General features: G+C 39.1%; 1 protein-coding gene across 11 annotated transcripts in view; it reads right to left on the bottom strand.

The window, feature by feature from the left end:
• The window catches only part of arhgef12b (Rho guanine nucleotide exchange factor (GEF) 12b), a 66,912-nt gene that overhangs the window by 36,364 nt on the left and 13,499 nt on the right, over positions 1-17,049 (bottom strand). For 4 of the 11 annotated variants that reach the window (XM_043240434.1, XM_043240437.1, XM_043240435.1 and 1 more), the window contains exon 1: positions 15,325-16,698. The exons of 3 other annotated variants lie outside the window; for them this stretch is intronic. In XM_043240434.1, the coding sequence (XP_043096369.1) occupies positions 15,325-15,356 (32 nt within the window). In that variant the 5' untranslated portion in view covers positions 15,357-16,698. Of the gene's footprint in view, positions 1-15,324; positions 16,709-17,049 lie in introns of those variants that run through there. 4 more of the 11 variants (XM_043240430.1, XM_043240431.1, XM_043240432.1 and 1 more) reach the window with 2 other exon arrangements.

Here is a 17,049-nt window from a genome sequence, read left to right as displayed (position 1 = left end):
ATCAAATACAAATAAATTACAATTATGATCCTTTAATACAATTCTGAAGGTTAATTATTAATTACACATATAACATTATTTTAATGAAATAATTGCATAACTATAAAAGTTTGCTCTGTGTAGTCAATTTAACCTGCAGTTAATATGCAGGTTAGTTATGCTATGTACTGTATAAATATTGCATATATCTTTAAGAAATTAAAAACATTTATTGATAAAAAAATATTATCGCTCCTATTGAAGACAAACATTTTTCATTTGTCGTCATTTAAAAATTGTGAATTTTGTGAATCTGAAAAAATTTTAATAGTCTATGCAAGATGATTTTCTAGTATAGCTTGGAAAAAAATTTATAGAATTCAAATTGGTCATTTGTACTGATAGCACTGGTTTTATTTGTACTGGTCACTATGTTGAATTTACCTGCAAATGGTTTACTTATAAATATTAAACTACGAACAGCGTTTTAACAGCAAAAACTGCACTGAGCCTAATGGCAGGTCAAGGGTCAAAGGTCAAAGAATCTGGAGGAACACAAGCCAAGGCAAACAGCTGACTCACCAGCAGCTGAACGGAGCTGCCCATTGGCTACATAGCAGTGCAGTCCCAGACATGAGACTCTGCCTCCAGAAAAGAGCATTTCTACACTGATCACGAACCCGCTCTGCTCACACGACGCCTCGCTTTAATCATTTTAAGAACGAGTGCAAAAAAAAAATAAAAATCGCTCCAAGTCTCAAAACAAACATGATTTACACTTCAGAAGCTACAGTCCGGTCACAGCAGTGAGAGAAAGATTTATGATGTTGCGTGAGAGTGTAGAAAGCGCAGCGTTCATGACACATGCAGCAGTGTCTTCAGGTCAATCCCTTCAGGCCTCAATCAATGCTTTAATTGACAGCGTACATGTACGACATGAGTCGAGACTTGCTGTGTGTGCCACTCATTATAGTTCTTCAAGGGTTTGTGAAACATTATGGTTAGAAGCGTATGTCTGCCCCTAGGCCACTGTTACTCAGTGAAACTAAATGACAAGTACAGTAACGTATAGTTAGGCAATATTACATTATGCAACTTTAATCATTACAAGCAAGTAAATGACTTTCTGGATGTTCAGCTTTTTATAATTGAAAGACAGTGTCATTGGAGCATTTTAAAATATACAGCATCAATCATGAAACAGAATCATAAATAAAAAAAAAAAAATTCTTGTCAACAGTAAAAAACAACAAAAAAACAATAAAAAAAATAAATAAACGGAAAATACCATTATGGTCAAACAAATAAATTAAATTAAACAATACTGAATATATGGTAAGGCAGAGTTGTATTATTATTTACTTTTATATGCTTTTTGATTTTTATTTAATACAATTTTAATAAAATGTATTTGAGTATAGGTTTAAGTAAATTATTATTTTTTCATTTATTTTACTTTTTAAATATATCTACTTGGCTTTATTTTATTTCAGCTTTAAATGGACAGTTCACTCAAAAATGAACATTTTATGTTTATCTGCTTACACCCAATGGGCATCCAAGCTGTTGGTCACAAAATATAATGAATCGTTTTAATTACGGTTAACAGTAACAACACTTAAATTTTCAATACACCGTTGAGTCATTTTATAGCATGGCTTATACAGTATATACATGCTATGCTGATTCAGTGATGAAGTAAGCGACTGGCTCTGTCTCAGCAGTGTCGCTGTCAATGTCTATTGTTTGGCAGCAGTGTGTGGGATTCCCCACATCATCTCACAGATCAATATTTCAAGCATGCTCCAATTGCACCGGCTCAATTATATCTGTCTCAACCCTACTGAACCGTCCGGTTCATTGAACCAAATGGGTAAGCCAACCATTGAGTGTCCAGCAGGGAAATAATCTGATACCAGTACACAGAGCTCAAGAAGACAGACAAAGAGCTCAACACAACGTTTAGTGCTAATCCAAACAACAGTATACAAAGCCAGAAAACCACACCAACTCTACTAAAGACATATTAATACCTGAGAAACACGTATAGCCCACATAAAGAGAAAACTGTTCAAATGATAGTTAGCCTCAAAAGAAAAAAAATGCATGCATTGCTTGCAGAAAAGACCGTACCTCGCTTTAACATAGATTACATAATCACATATTGTTCGTTTTCAATTTGAATTCATACATTTAAAAGTAGACACTTCAAGCATTACTCAAGCTACATTTCTCATATCTAAAGAAATATATCTAGATTTGATTGATTTTATCTGTATGGTTTCTCTGTGAATCAGGAAAAACTGCAAGTGAATGCACCGGCACACAGAGGGTTAAAGACGTTGAATTCAATTTTAGACTTTAGACTTCAAATTTAGATTTGAAATTCTATATTGATTTCAGAACTATTGAAATTATCTACAGTACAACCCAAGTACTTTTTAAGCAACTTATTAAATTACCTAAAACTTAAGAGTAATCCCTTACTTCACTTTTTTTGTAATTTAGAGTAATTTGTTACTTCGTTAAAGACCAGATTTAGTCAGTTTTATGAATGTGTGTATACCTTTGCCTTGAACCGATATGAACAAAGGAACAAATAGTAAAGAGGGGCTAGTTTCCCACAGTGGTAAATATAATCTTTATGACTGTTATGTGGGCTTTTGGTGGGGAGATTTAAACGCAAAAGCTGTGAGGTTTGGACTGTACATCCAAAGAATAGGAAAAAATGAATAGATTTCCAAAAACTTAGTAAGACATTTGGACCTATTACGAGCAGCCATACCGGTTTTGATGTCAGAATTCCCAAAAACGTTCTCTATTCTGGCCAGAATGCCCTGACACTAAGCCAGTAGTTAAATATTCTAAAAGCCTCTGGGAGTGTCCAGGACCCCGCTCTATTTATAGCAACTTGATTACGAAAAAGAAAAAAAAAAGGCACAACAACAATACTCTCATGTCTTGAATGCCAAAAATACCAGACAATTCCTGAGGGGTGATTCAAGCGCTGGCCTTTCACAGCCTGGTGCTACAGTCGTATGGTTTTTATCTACTCAACCCTAAAACTCTCCGCTACAACACACCCCAGAAAACTAGTATCTACTAAAAAATTTTTTTTTAAAATGGCTTTCATGTGTGATCCTAAATCTGATTACGGTCAATGCAATGTCTTGTTATCATTCTTGCATGCAAAAATGCAAATGCATCATAACTCGGTTTTGCTCTGAATTGAGGTCCAACACATTTCTGAATGCTACAATTAGGGCTGGATTTTTTTTATTATTATTTAAAATTCTGTGTTTTTCCACTATTTAATTTTTTGTAGAAATTGAAAGTGATTGATATTATGCACATCTCGTCAGTAAAGCTGGTTCTTTGATTAGCTAAAAGATACTAAGGTTGTGCAATTAATAGAATTAACATGTTCATCCATGATCAGTCAAAACGCAATTAATCGCCATCACTTGTTTTCAGATGAAGCGGCATAAACTATACAGAGCTGTAGATCACTGATAAGCTAAAAAACTACTGATAAAGAGATTCAGCTACGATTATGAATGTGATATTGCCTAGCTAATGTATTGCCCTAAAAGATATTTAACAAGCGATTTGCTTAACATTTACATGTTGGCAACTTCTTGTGTGGCGCACATGGAATAAAATTTTCTTTAAATAGAGGGTTCAAGAAAATGTTACTTGAATCATGTTGTCATTACATTTCAAGTTGACTAGTTAAAAATCGTAAAAATCAAGAAAGATTTAAATTTTTGTCCATTTCACCCAGCCCTAGCAGAAACACTAGCATTTATTATTTGCGTAGAGCATTTCAGGATGCCTATGTTTAAGGAATATTTCCTACATCAAGGAATGTAGGACCTTAAATATGTACAGTTTTCCTATGAAGTCTCACAAAATCACTACAGCTTGCTCCAAAACAAAAATGCCAAAAAACTTTCAACAACCAATAAAACGACTGCTGCTTGATTGAGTGGATGAAATTTGAAGCATGGATGGAGAAAAGAGGGAGCAAGAGATCTGAGCACTGGAGGAAAGAATGCTTTCAAGAGCAGATAAGCACTGCAGCAGGAATGAGACTGTGAACAGCGAGAGCTATGCTGAATACCAAAATCTCTCAGTTCACGTCTCAGCTATGAAGTAGTTTCCAGGCAACTCCCAGGTCTGTCAGTAGCCTCTGCCTCCTCTAGTTGATGGATTTCAGTAGCGCAGACATGTCCCCAGTGTGGTAACACCGGGGGAGGTTGGCTTGTGCACTTTGTTGGGAGAACAAAAACAAAAGGCTGGGCTCAGCAGTTGCTTTTGTCACCAGTTACTTAGAGAGAGAGTACGCTGAAATTTTAACAGTTCTCTACAGCTGGGGCCCATTCAGGTATATCCACATACCACCACGACTCTCGCTCTATCTGTAATGTATGATCACAAGGACCACTTGTCCATTGATTTCTGACATCTCCAACGAAAGCCATTTTTACCCACATTCCACAAGTCTGACCATTACTTCGATTAAGTATTGTTTAGATATGGTGTTGAGATGATTCTGATATAACTAGCCTAGAAGAAATTTTTTAAAAGCAATGACACTGGGACGGCAAAATGATAAATATGTGTTTCTGTGTTCCTCATCCAAACACAACGCCTAACACAGGGGTGCCTCGTTCTGCTCCTCGGCCGCTAGTTTCTAGAGTTTTGCTACAGTTCATACAATTCCAGGCAAGTGTATCTATGCAGGGTGGGACTAAATTCTAGTAGATCTGACTGATTTAAAAGTTGTTTAATTATCAGCCGATCTGATTTTAAGGAAGGGTTAGATTGGAAATTTTTGTTTTAGGGCCATGTTCCAGATGTTGGTCTGGAAATATTTAGTGAATATGTAGCGGTGTCCCAAATCATGCAATTTTTGTACAATTTGCACTTATACACTGTATACTTGCACTTAAAAATGTACATCCCGTTCGCTGCAGCTGAACATCTACATCAAAAGTAATTTCCAAATCAGTTAAAGTCTTACAGGACACAAATTATCCATAATTCTGTTGGTACTTTGCCATGAAGCAGTGCATTTGTTTCATTTGAATTTAAACAGAATATAACACCTAAAATTCCACCGTTCACATCCCACAAACATGAAACTGCTGCTCTAGTTTCATGATGACAATTTCCTGTTAATTATTGTCATACACACTTTCTGATATCCTGGCAGATGTCGAGCCAAGTTTGAATCCCTGAGTCATGCCGTCATCTGGGAGAGTCCTACATAGATGAAGCAGGCAGCCGTACAACGCTATGGTTCTGTGACTGGGTTTGGTAACGGTCTGTCGGAGCAGGAAGCAGACGGGCACGGATGTTGTGTGGAACGTGTGGCAGGGTGGAGCTGCCAAGCCCTTCTTATCTCCCTCTCAGGAGCAGATGTTGCCAGCTGTGTGGAGCAGAGATAGTGATCGGGGTGCGCCTCCTGTTGAGACTCGCTCCAGTGGACTGGAGAGCAGACAGGTGGGGGAGAACGTGGGATGCAGGAATACGGCTTTGGCCGAACAGGTACTGACAGCAGAGGTACTCCTGACAACTGACTCACCCAAACTAAAGTGAGCGTTGATTCAAACCAATGATATTAAAACTGGCATGCGTGAACATGATAGAAATCATATCTCAGCTAATCTAAGAGCGATTTTTGAGTGACTTTTTTTTTTGTGTGTGTTCTCAAATTTGCATCTGAGGACTGAATACAACAGCACAACACATTTAACTGACTCCATGTTGTGTTTTCTTTAAAGTAAATTACGTCATCTACCCCTTACTTAAGTCCATTAAAATACTTCACATTTCTTGTGCACTTATCTGCATGATGTAAAACGCACAATGGTTTAGGAACGCATCAACTGCTGTCAACATAATAAGGTGCTCCCAAAGCTACCAGTGCGTCAACACCTCCGACATGAACAAAAGCATAACATTTTTTTCTTACCTGAAACCAGTTTTTCTGTCTGTGGAATCAAGAACTAACTATCAGGTAATGTTGGCATATAACAGCAACACGTACAACCTGTCTGGATCAACCTGGTGGGCCTTGCTCAATAGCACAGTGGTGATACCTTTAGTCAGGACTGAACCAGCAAACTTAACTTCCTGTTTTCCTGGCAGTGTTATTAATAATACTGATTGTAATATTTGTGTTCACACTAGTGTCCACTTACCTGGAACTGTATCCACTAGTGAAGTATAATGCATTAATGACAACACCAGCTCCCTAAAAGCTCTACTCTCTCACTGAGACTCTTAAAAAACAAGCAGGGAAGAGATGAATGCTGCAAAGAAAATTAAAACTGGGCAAAAGTAGGGACTCCTAACAGTAGGAAGGTAGAGAGCAAGCTGCAGGAAAATAAGCTGAAGGATATTTACTTGTTATATGGGAATAACAAGAAGTACCTGGGGATGGCCAACAAGCTAAACCAGTTTTTTTAATAGAATTTAGTCAAGGACTTTTTGGTTCTCCACCCAACCCCCCCATGACCACCAGCTCCCTCACAGCTCCAAATGCCTTTTGCCTCCATCTCCTCTGAGCCTTTGGCTAGTAAGCAGCCAGACTCTCCCACAACACTGCAGCTGTCACCCTTTCACACCTCTTCCTCTGGCACCGGCAATCCTGACAACTCTGTTCAAGCTGAACGTCACAGCAGACCAGGTTCAGAGAACCGAGAGGCACCTGTTATCTTTAGTCCATGTCCCCAGGGAAACAATATATTGGGTCCAGATACCAAAGCACCATACTGCCACAACCAGTCAACCGGAAACTTAACTCTTAACTTATGAAGACTGTGGAGAGGACCAGTTTTGGCGCATTCTGTTGACCCCTACTTCTACCCAAACCCTAATGTCTACGATGGGAAGAGGAAGGGTGGCTGTGGCTGGTTACGAATTCGCAAAATGGTGAACAATTAGTAAGAGCAGAGCGTTATGTTTTCTATGCACAATTAGCCTATTCCAACCACGCTGCAGGAACAATGCCTGTTGGCCAGGGATTAAAATTGTCCAAATCTACGCTGAAACATTGTTACTAGTCATTGCTTAGTAACATTTACATACATAAAAGACAATAATAATGATCACGATAATTATAATTGCTCTATTAACACGTTTATTATAACAATCTTACATAGTTTTCCAACTGGAATCTGAAATAATTTCTAATGTTTTGAAAGCATTTATTTGTATAGTAAAACGATACATGCCTGAATGAAGAAGGGGGTCTCAAATATGGCCAAAAAAATTCAAATAAATAAATTAGAGGAATTGTGTTAAATATTGATTTGTTGGTATAGTCATAAGTATAATTTAAGAAATGTTTAGTCTTAAGTAAATATTGTTAAATTGTTGTTTTGTAGGGCTGGTTCGAATTTTTTGAGCAGAGTTTCAGTAGAAGTTTCATGGGAGGGGCTAAACATATTATACTCCCTAATAAAAGGCAGAAATTATGTCAAGAACCGTTCATCCAACGGACGTCACGCATGGCGGTTGTGGGGAGTGCAGTGTTGCATTTTTGTGCAATATGAACACGCGACATGTTCAGAATGAGTAAACTTTTAAAACTACACAACAGTGTGAGCCACAAGCGGTGCTAGTTATACAAAACACACAGGTCTGTTAACAATACTCTTAATAAGGTGGCCTGATATTTTTCTCCCAAATCAGTAAAGCACAGTAATTACTGACACTGTAAAGGGTAAGCTATTTAAATAAAAGCAAAACGAAAAATAAATGAAGTTCAACAGATTGAAATAACTAAAAAATGTGAATATTTTCAATAACAGCACTTTTATTTAATGAACAGTTAAAATAAAACTAAACTAATCCCCTTATATAGAATAAAGCAAAGTGTAATGCGCTTATTAAAATGGCAGATAAAAGCAGTTTTTTTAGGGGTTGGGGGGGTCAAAAACAATATATTATAGGCGTACTACTTATAGAACTAAGGTGATATTTTTCAAACTTAATGTGCTTTTGGAAATTACATATTTGACACACTGCTTTTGTTTTGTCCACGCTCATTTTAAAGCTGAGGCCATTTAATTTATGCACTTGTGAAAGAAAAAAAAATGCAAAAACAGTGTTTTGTATTCAGCCTTTCATTTTTTCCGCCATCGGCCAACAGTTTTCTTTTCAGTGCATCCCTAGTTTTAACCTCAACTATTAAATTTCAGCTAAAACCGCACAACGCAGTCAGTCAGTGTCATGAGTCATTTTGGCTGTATAGTGACTCTAAAATCTTTTGGCTTTGTCTGGCCTTTGGTCTCATACAACATGAATGACCTTTGCCAATCCGTAAATCCTTTGGCTCCGAGGCTGATGCTTCTAACGAGAAAAGCAAAGCTCATTTGTTTTTCCCATTCTCGTATCCTTACTTTGATTGTTATAGAAAGCGAAGAATCAGATCTTCTTGAGCGACGCCATACTTTTGTCTATGCTTTAACAAGACTGATGCAACTGACCTTTCACAAGCCTGGCTCGCTGAGGGAATACCACAATAGTGAGACAAAGTTAAAGCATGGCACGCAAAGACGATCGAAATCTTACTGCAGAAGATAAGTTTGAGAAATCTATTATAACTTTTTCCTTCCCGAATCTCACTGTAACGCAGATCTGGAGCAGCTGATCACAATAAACCAGTAAACTTCAACAAGCACCTCATCCTGAAGACTGCAGCATGTCAGAAGGCTGGACCTGAGGAGGTCGATTTCTTTCCTAACTACTCGTCTGGCACAGGAGGATGGGAAAGCAGCAGCAACATTACTTGCAGTTTCCAAGGTGACGCAGCTGGGAGAGTCAAAGGGTCTGTCACGTGTGTGTAGCACGAGGACTCTGTGTGCCGTTCTGGCCCCAATAACTTCAGCCTCCAAAAGCAGACTGGCTCCCACAGCCACTTCCTACTTTTTCAACACGGGTCTTTAACCCCGTCGCTGTCTCTCTCGCTCACTCTCTCTCCCCAGCCACACTTCCTGTGGGAACTGTAGGCAGCAGAGCCATTTAAGAGATTAACATCCTACAGTCCTTTCAATTTAAACAGGCCTACTACTTCAGTTATTAAACTCACGAAAATTACACCGAGATAACATTAAACACGTACCGTCAGTCGGTAATATGGTGCAACTGGGTATTGGCCTTACCCATGTCAAAAGAAGTGTTACCCATATTAGAGAAAGCTGGTTTTCTATGGAGGATATTCTGTAGGGGTGTAAAGGTACATGGTTCATTTGGTCTTTTGGTTCAGCACGAGTGTACCGAACAAATACAGCATTATTTGAACCACTTTAAGAGTGGAACTTCATTGGAAACTTACAGTTTAATATACTGTTACTTTAGAAAAAGTCTGTTCTTTCAAATTATGGCCATTTGTCAGGAAATTTAAACAAATGTTTTGATGCTCGTTTTGATCTTTACTAGGCCTTCTAGTTTTAATGTGAAATAAACACAAATGAACATCTCATGTAATTGCTCAATTAGTGTTTCAACCGAGGAAATGATCCTCGTATCTTAATAGCGATGCCTTATTTATTGTATGCTCAAGATATTGGTTATGAAAGAAGTAATTATAGCCACTGAGTTAATTAATATATTTCAACAACAAATACGAATTTTATCATTTAGAAGTTAATAAAAAATGTGCATGTTTACATACAATTTTAAGTCAAGTGTGGATTATTATATTTGAAAATAGTAGTAATTAAATTTAATTTAGGGCTCTGTTGTTGATTTTAACCTTACAGCAAATTTAGTTTGAAAGAGCAGAAAAGGAAAAGATTTATTGCTTCTCCAAAGACGTCTCTACTTATTGTACCCGATGTGGATCAGCTACAACAGGTAAAGCAGCGTGGACACACTTCAAGACTAAAAATGATGTTAGATAAGCAACATGTCAAATTTGATTGGCTGAAACAGAGAGACGCTCATACTTTCAAAGAACTTTACTATGGGCTCATCCACACAAAGCCAGAGCTTTTCTTATCCCACCCTTTTTTTCCCAATTATTACACTATTTATTGATCTGTGGTAATGTTGTTCATTTGATGTTTGTTCATGTAGTTGCTGCCCATCTCACACTTACGGTGTCTGACTAGGGTCAATCATTGTTTGCAAAAAATATACAGATTTGCTTTTACTCATTGGCATGGGTGTCATTTTCAGATTTATCCACCCCGGGACGCTGTTTTTAAAAAATATATAGCGTTTTCAGGCTCCCAAAAATGTTTTACGTTATACAGCTAATGACTCGTTTCATTTACCACATGAAATCGAAGCCCTAGTTCAACTAGCCCATGACTTAAATGAATAAAAACTGAATTTACTCTATTGCTCTAAATGAAAACTGATTTCAAAATGCTTGTCGTTTTTGCTTTAGCATCAAATCTAGTGAGTATATAAGCAACTTAGGAGAGCGAAACAAATCATTTGCACGCATCTCTATCGACAGTGCTCTGCTTGTGATCGTACACACAAACTCAGTGGAGGGACAGTGTTTAAAATCCCAGCGTTTAACAGTCTATCTACAGCCCTCCTGCCCAGAGCCACGATTCACCATGAACAGAGTGAGATCTCTCCGTTTCTCTAATTTCTCCCTACTCTTCCCAATATGTTTAGTCAATCATGCTTTGTTTTATGAAAAGCTTTCTGAAGCACATTTGTTCTTAATTCAGAAAAGAACAATAAAGCACACTTGCGAGTGAACTCTTCTCCTCCAGTGTCTGGCTCACTGGGGTGTGGGCCACGATTAGGACAGGTTTCTATCTGCTCAGCAAGCCGAGGCATGCCAGATGCACTAAAGATTGGGGTATTTAATTAAATGGGCCAAAATTACCAAGTGGAACTGCTCGTACATTACTCATCCTTTCTCGTGTCATTTGTACTGTAGGTGAAATGTTCAAGAACGCCTGTGGTCTTGAACGGGGTCCTCATTAGTCATGCTATCACCTCCGACGCACTGATGCAAAACTATTTTGATATTGAATATAGTACAGTGACGTTGTATAGATTATTTTTTTACAACAACATCATTTTGCGTTCCAAAACTCAAATCGCAAAGATTGTCAAAAACTGGATTACAAAAGCCAAATGACGATGGTAACTGGTAGCATGTTTGTATTGTAGAATTGCATTTTTGTTCACATATTTTTATCTGTGGGGAAGTGATTAAACTTGACTGGTTTGCAGTAGTCCATCAGTTAATGTTTCTGGTTGACTACTGCAATAAAGCAATATTAAATGTTTAGTACAGCATTTGGAAATCATAAACTGCTATAATCTTTGAACAAATGAGAATCCTTGGCAACTGTAATTAAAAGCGTCAATAAAAGCAGAAGACTAAAAAAGATCCGATTCTGAACAAGAAAATTGAGAAATGTGATTTTAGAGATGTTATTAAAGAGATCACCGTTATGGCATTATTCAGCATATCAGTTTTTTAAGAATTTAAAACACGCTCGCACACATTTTCTGCACAGCCAATGAGAGTGGCACATTAAAACGCTGACTAGGGCTGCCGTCCATCAGCTGACCAAACAAAGCAAAGCTTGCCTTCCAACAACAAAACCGGCCTAGCTGGGAAAAACTTGGCAGCTGGCCCTGCTCCATACATCTACTTCATTCTCTGCATTTTCATATCCATAAAAAAGATTTATATCAAATACGCCCCACGCTGGTTGGTTGTAAATTGCCACACGAATGTGAGTCTAAAAATTATTCGTCAGACACTAGGTACCAGCAGACCAAGATTAACGTCAATGTAACTTTAAATGATACCTGATGGTATCTTTCCCACAATCCTGTGTCGTGTGCTTGAGGTGAGAATCATAGCAAAGCATGGCTCCACTCCAACCGTTTGTCCAAAATGTTGTGTCTGTGATAACTAAACGTTCGATAAAGATCACGACAGACAGCCAAGAGCTAAAACGCTGGGTCAAATTCAGGTTTGTAAAGATCATGTTCCTGTAGGTCTTGTACGGGAACTTCATGTGGCAAGACTTTGGCATGCTAACAAAAATTCATTTGCAAGGACAATATGCCTGGTATGATTTCATAAGCGGTTAGTTTTGATTAGTTTGATTACTTTTATTATTTCTACCAGTTATTACTTTTTCTCTTTTTTTATCCAATCTATTTCAAGTATTCTCACATTATTTTAAAAAAAGGTGAATTAAAACTAAGAAAAAATATCCTATTTTGATCTAATATTAAGCTGAATGCTACGGAATTTTAAAAAAAACTGTATGAAGTACATTTATGCAAATAATTAGCTACTTTAGAAGTAAACACTGACACTTATAACTTGATTAATGTAGTTTTATTGGCCTGTCCAGACCAGAGGTCATTTATAAATGAATTATTCCATTATATATATATATATATATCTTCCCACAAAGAACATTTTAACCAGCCTCAATATGCTAATATTTATTTAAAAATGGTTTTGTATAAAGATTTACACACACTAATTGATTAATTTTTGATGAAAGAAAATGGCTATATGGATCGCTTGTGTGAATTTATACAGAATGGCCCTGTCATAAATAAAGCAACAAAGCAGCTCCATTTCTTCCCATGATGCACTGCTGGTGGCCGGCAGCTCTGTCAGGAAGAGCTTGTGGCCTGGCCCAGTTGACAGACATTGTTTATTAGTGATGTCACCACTTCCCGAGAGGGCCTCGGGGAAAAAAAAAAAAAAAAAAAAAAAAGACCACAGATCAGCGAAATGCTGTGACAAAGAGCAAGCTGTACAGGACAGCCTTCAGCAAACATTCAGTGCAGTGATACCTTCTACAGGCTACGTCAATCCACCACTACAAATAAAAACACAGACGCCTACAGTGTCTTTTATTTCTGCCGAGAAATGCGTATTACATTAAACATCTGCTTGGTTACGAGTAATTTTATTTTTCGTTCTAGATCATTAAACGTGATGCTGTGGTGTCCAATCCTACTTTCCTTATTAGGAGATATACAAAAGAAATCCACCTGTTTAGTCATCAAGGAGTTTGGGACACAGCAGCTGTGTTACTATGAAAAACGAGATACGTACCTCGAGCTCTCTCTCACATCTGCACCATTTTGAAAACATGAAACGGTTTTGTGAAGCTTTTAGACTAAAGTGGTGACGTACAAAAATTTCCAGGAGAAAAGGTTTCTGAGTCACTCTCTGCTGCCAGACAGACAGTTAGACGGCTTTGATACAAGAGCAGCCTGAAGAATAATTCTCCTCCAAACATGCCAACATGCTGTCTGAACTCACTGCCAAAACTCTAAACCGGTGCAGCGCTGCAGCAAATAAACACTACTGATAAAACACCTTACTCACTGTCCATCCATTTACACACAATATTATATATATATATATATATATATATATATATATATATATATATATATATATATATATATATATATATATATATATATAGAGAGAGAGAGAGAGAGAGAGAGAGAGAGAGAGAGAGAGAGATATAGATAGATAGATAGATAGATAGCACACACACATCCCAACACCAGAATTTATATGTATTTTAAGTGCGTTACTGACCCGAATGTGCAATTTCGCTATAATATATTTATATTTTAATAATTACTCTTTATACAGTATATACACACACCAATATAAGTGGTGTCTCATGCCCACCAAGACCAAATACAGTTAAATTATAGTGAAAAAACTGATTACTAAAAACATAACGGCACATCACAATTTAATTTTCCTGTCATCAGATGGCGGATCAGAGCAAAACACGTGGGTAAGTATAATAAACCCGTAGTGGCACATGTATTGCTAAAGAAGTGTTCAAGTTGCAACCATTTTTTTTCTCCAGTTTACAGTAATTTGGCCTGATTCACTCAAGGCTACACATTTGCAGTTTCGGTTCAGGTCACTGGCCAACTGACAGGTGATTTACTTTCCACATATTTCAAAATGATATAGACCTGAATCACTTTAAAAAAAAAAATTAAGTGACTTTTGTAAAAACTATCATTGGGAAGGCAAGGCACTATAAATGGTATTGCAACCACACAGCCATTTCTGCAGAACTTAAATTTCCGGTTTAACGTATAAAACTACAGCAAGTTTAATAACGTACAGATTAGCGTAAAAATGATCTTTACGCACGAAACACTGATGCTTATCCAAACTTTCCTTTTCAAAATAAACAGGTCTCAAGTAACTCGACTGTCCATCTGATAATCACTGGCATCAGACGGTGACCTGAGAGCAGGTGGCCCGTTCTGGTCTCTGAAGCAGACGACCCGTCTTTCCTGCTTACCGTCACAGAGCATCACCTCAGCTCTGCTTGCACGCCTCTTATGTAGGCCATCCGCGCATTTCGCACGATGTATATCCTCGCATCAAGGCACAGCATGCGTTCCGTTCCCTGAGACGCGTAACAACAGGTAAGAACTCGAGAGGTGGAGAACCACAACAAGAGAGTCTCGCACCGAGGCCAGCTGTGCTCTCAAGAGCGGCGTTAGCAGAACGCGGCGCGATACCTGGAGCGACCCGCCGGCCGCGGATCTAAAGCGCTTCCTGTCACGAGCCCTGCGCTCACAGGTGCGCTCGAGCGCTGAGCGACACAAACAACACAGTCACACGAGACCAGCACCCTTCCAAGCGCGTCTGCTGTAATACTCACCTACGCCGAGTTTATCTGAAAGACGGATTTTTGTGCCGCAAGGTCATAAGGTCGCCTATCGGGTTTCTTATCAACTCGACTAATTTGTGGGAAACAGACCGTCGGACTGCACGTATCAGCTACACTTGAAATAAAACGGCATTATGATAACGTTACCCAATCTTGATGCTCTTTGAGATTCAGCTTTAAATCGGTTCGAGCTGTGTTTCACTCCCACCCGTTTCAACAGGTGACTACCGCTGGTACTCTAGTAAAGTGATTGCGTATCGGGATGCTAAATTAATAAAATGTGTAAAATGGCACTACAAAAAGAAGAAAACTGTATTTTGGTACCAAAATCCTGCTCTTAAAGGCAACGCCTTAATAAAATAGTGCTATGACAGCAGTGCAATGATGAAGTTACTGTACAAAGTTACTGTATATAAATGACCACCATTCATATAGCAAAGGTTTTACTCGGTGTGAAGGTATTACTATGGTACACGTCCAAACATCAGGGTCTTACCGTGGCACTAAATAAACGGTTTCTGTGTATAATCCCACAAGAACAGCATATATTTTGTTGAAGGGAGGCGGATTTCTCTCAACATCACAGTGTTTTGGATATGCATAAACCCAAGACGGGTCACTACCATCATCATCGTAATTATTAAATGTCATGGTTTACCTCTCAGCAAGCGTGGACTGTGTGCCGCTCATTGGGCTTTCCTTTTCTTGATTTTCTTCAGCTCTTATCCAATTAGCATTTTACCACGGTAAAACACCTCTGTATTTGAAACGAGAAATAACAAGACGCGAAACGACAAGGTCCGGCGGGCGCTTCCTCGGTGTGAACGGTCAAGTCTCCTCTAGAAACAAACAAGCTTATGTTTTATATTTCCACTTGTGCTCGTCCGCGTCGGTTTCGGCAGTCCGTGTCATTTGACTGTAGCGCGACGCGACGCGAGTTAGCGAAGGAAATCGATGCTAAACGCAAACACGCAGATGATCAATGGAGGAAAACTCTTTCTGCGGTCCGAGACGCTTCATCGTTTTCCCAGCCCAAATGCCAGCACACCGACCGACGGGCTTCCCCCCTCTCGCCTCCGCCTGGATACGGTCGCCTTTGTCGGCTGGAAGTAAAGTCTTTTGTTAATGTGTCGCCTTACGAGCGAAGAAGGCTGTCCGGCTGCATTTCGCGTCAGTCCAAAAGCCCTTCGTTCATTGCACGGTCCCAGGCGCTACTTTGTAAACCTCGACGGTTTTCTATCACTTCCTCCGCCGAAATGCTTCCAGCACGGCATTCCTAAACTCGACCTAAGCTCAAACACGCCGCACCGTCAACCGAACCGCTAGTGCAAAGTAAGTCTGCGAACTAAATATACATCCTTTTAGGCCCCTTACGCGCTGAATGGACCTTTTCTCCAGAAGAATGTCTCCCCGGCCGCTCCGGACGCGTGAAAACCTCGGGAAACGCGCTCGACGGATGGATTAAGGCACCCGCACGGTTCACCCTCTCGTCGTAACTCCTTCCCCGTCTAGTTCAACTTCTACAACCCCCATATTTTCCACTGCAAAGTCGGGAGAAAACTTCACAGATCGTTTGATGCCTGCTCGAGGGGCAGCGGTATATAGTCCCCCGTTCAGGAATCCTGCTCAAAACCGCTTCGTTTCAAAGCGGCAACAAACTACGATCCAAAGTTGACGGGCGCGCGGCGCGTGTTTTCCGCTCGCGAGCGGACTCCCTCCGTTCTCGGAACAGCTTTGTTTGGAAACTTTGGTTTTAGTCGGGTCCTTCCCTTCTTGTCTCCATGTTTTCCCGAAATTCGGTAGTTTTTAGCCAGTTCTTTTTTTTCCCCAACCAAACCTGCGCGCCGAGGATGCCGTCTCTAAACGAGCGCGAATAAAGAAAACGCACGCGCGCGCGTCGTCACGTGTGTCAGTTCGGCGCTGTGCGGAGATTAAACCCGATTACGGAAAGAAAATCACAAAAAAATCCAGATAATTCCCGAGTTTGAGTAAAATCACATCCCAGATTCCTACGCCTGCGACGCTTCACCGCTTTTTGGCGTATCCTTCCGCTAACAGCACTATCAGCTCCCAAGCGCTGTAGACTAGTCTACCGGCCTACTAGTTGTCGTTAGTAAAGTTCTGGCAACTAGTAGGCAATAAATTAGAATCGTTATTCCCTCGCTTACACATATAAATACAAACAAGGTGGTTTACGGATTAGCCGGAACCTGCAAAAACAATTACATTAAATACACATTTTGATGCAGATTGATATTTATGTATTTAATGTATTTATAAAAGCAATACAGAAAAAAAAAAGTTTCTGGAATGAAAGACAGACCGATTACAATAAAGCTGTGATTTATTTGTCAATATTTAGAAGGACGAGCACATTTAAGTC

This window comes from Puntigrus tetrazona, chromosome 5, assembly GCF_018831695.1.
Source record: "Puntigrus tetrazona isolate hp1 chromosome 5, ASM1883169v1, whole genome shotgun sequence".
NCBI classification, from domain to species: domain Eukaryota; kingdom Metazoa; phylum Chordata; class Actinopteri; order Cypriniformes; family Cyprinidae; genus Puntigrus; species Puntigrus tetrazona.
Note: the sequence above shows the minus strand (reverse complement) of the source record. Positions and strands in the feature narration are given on the sequence as shown.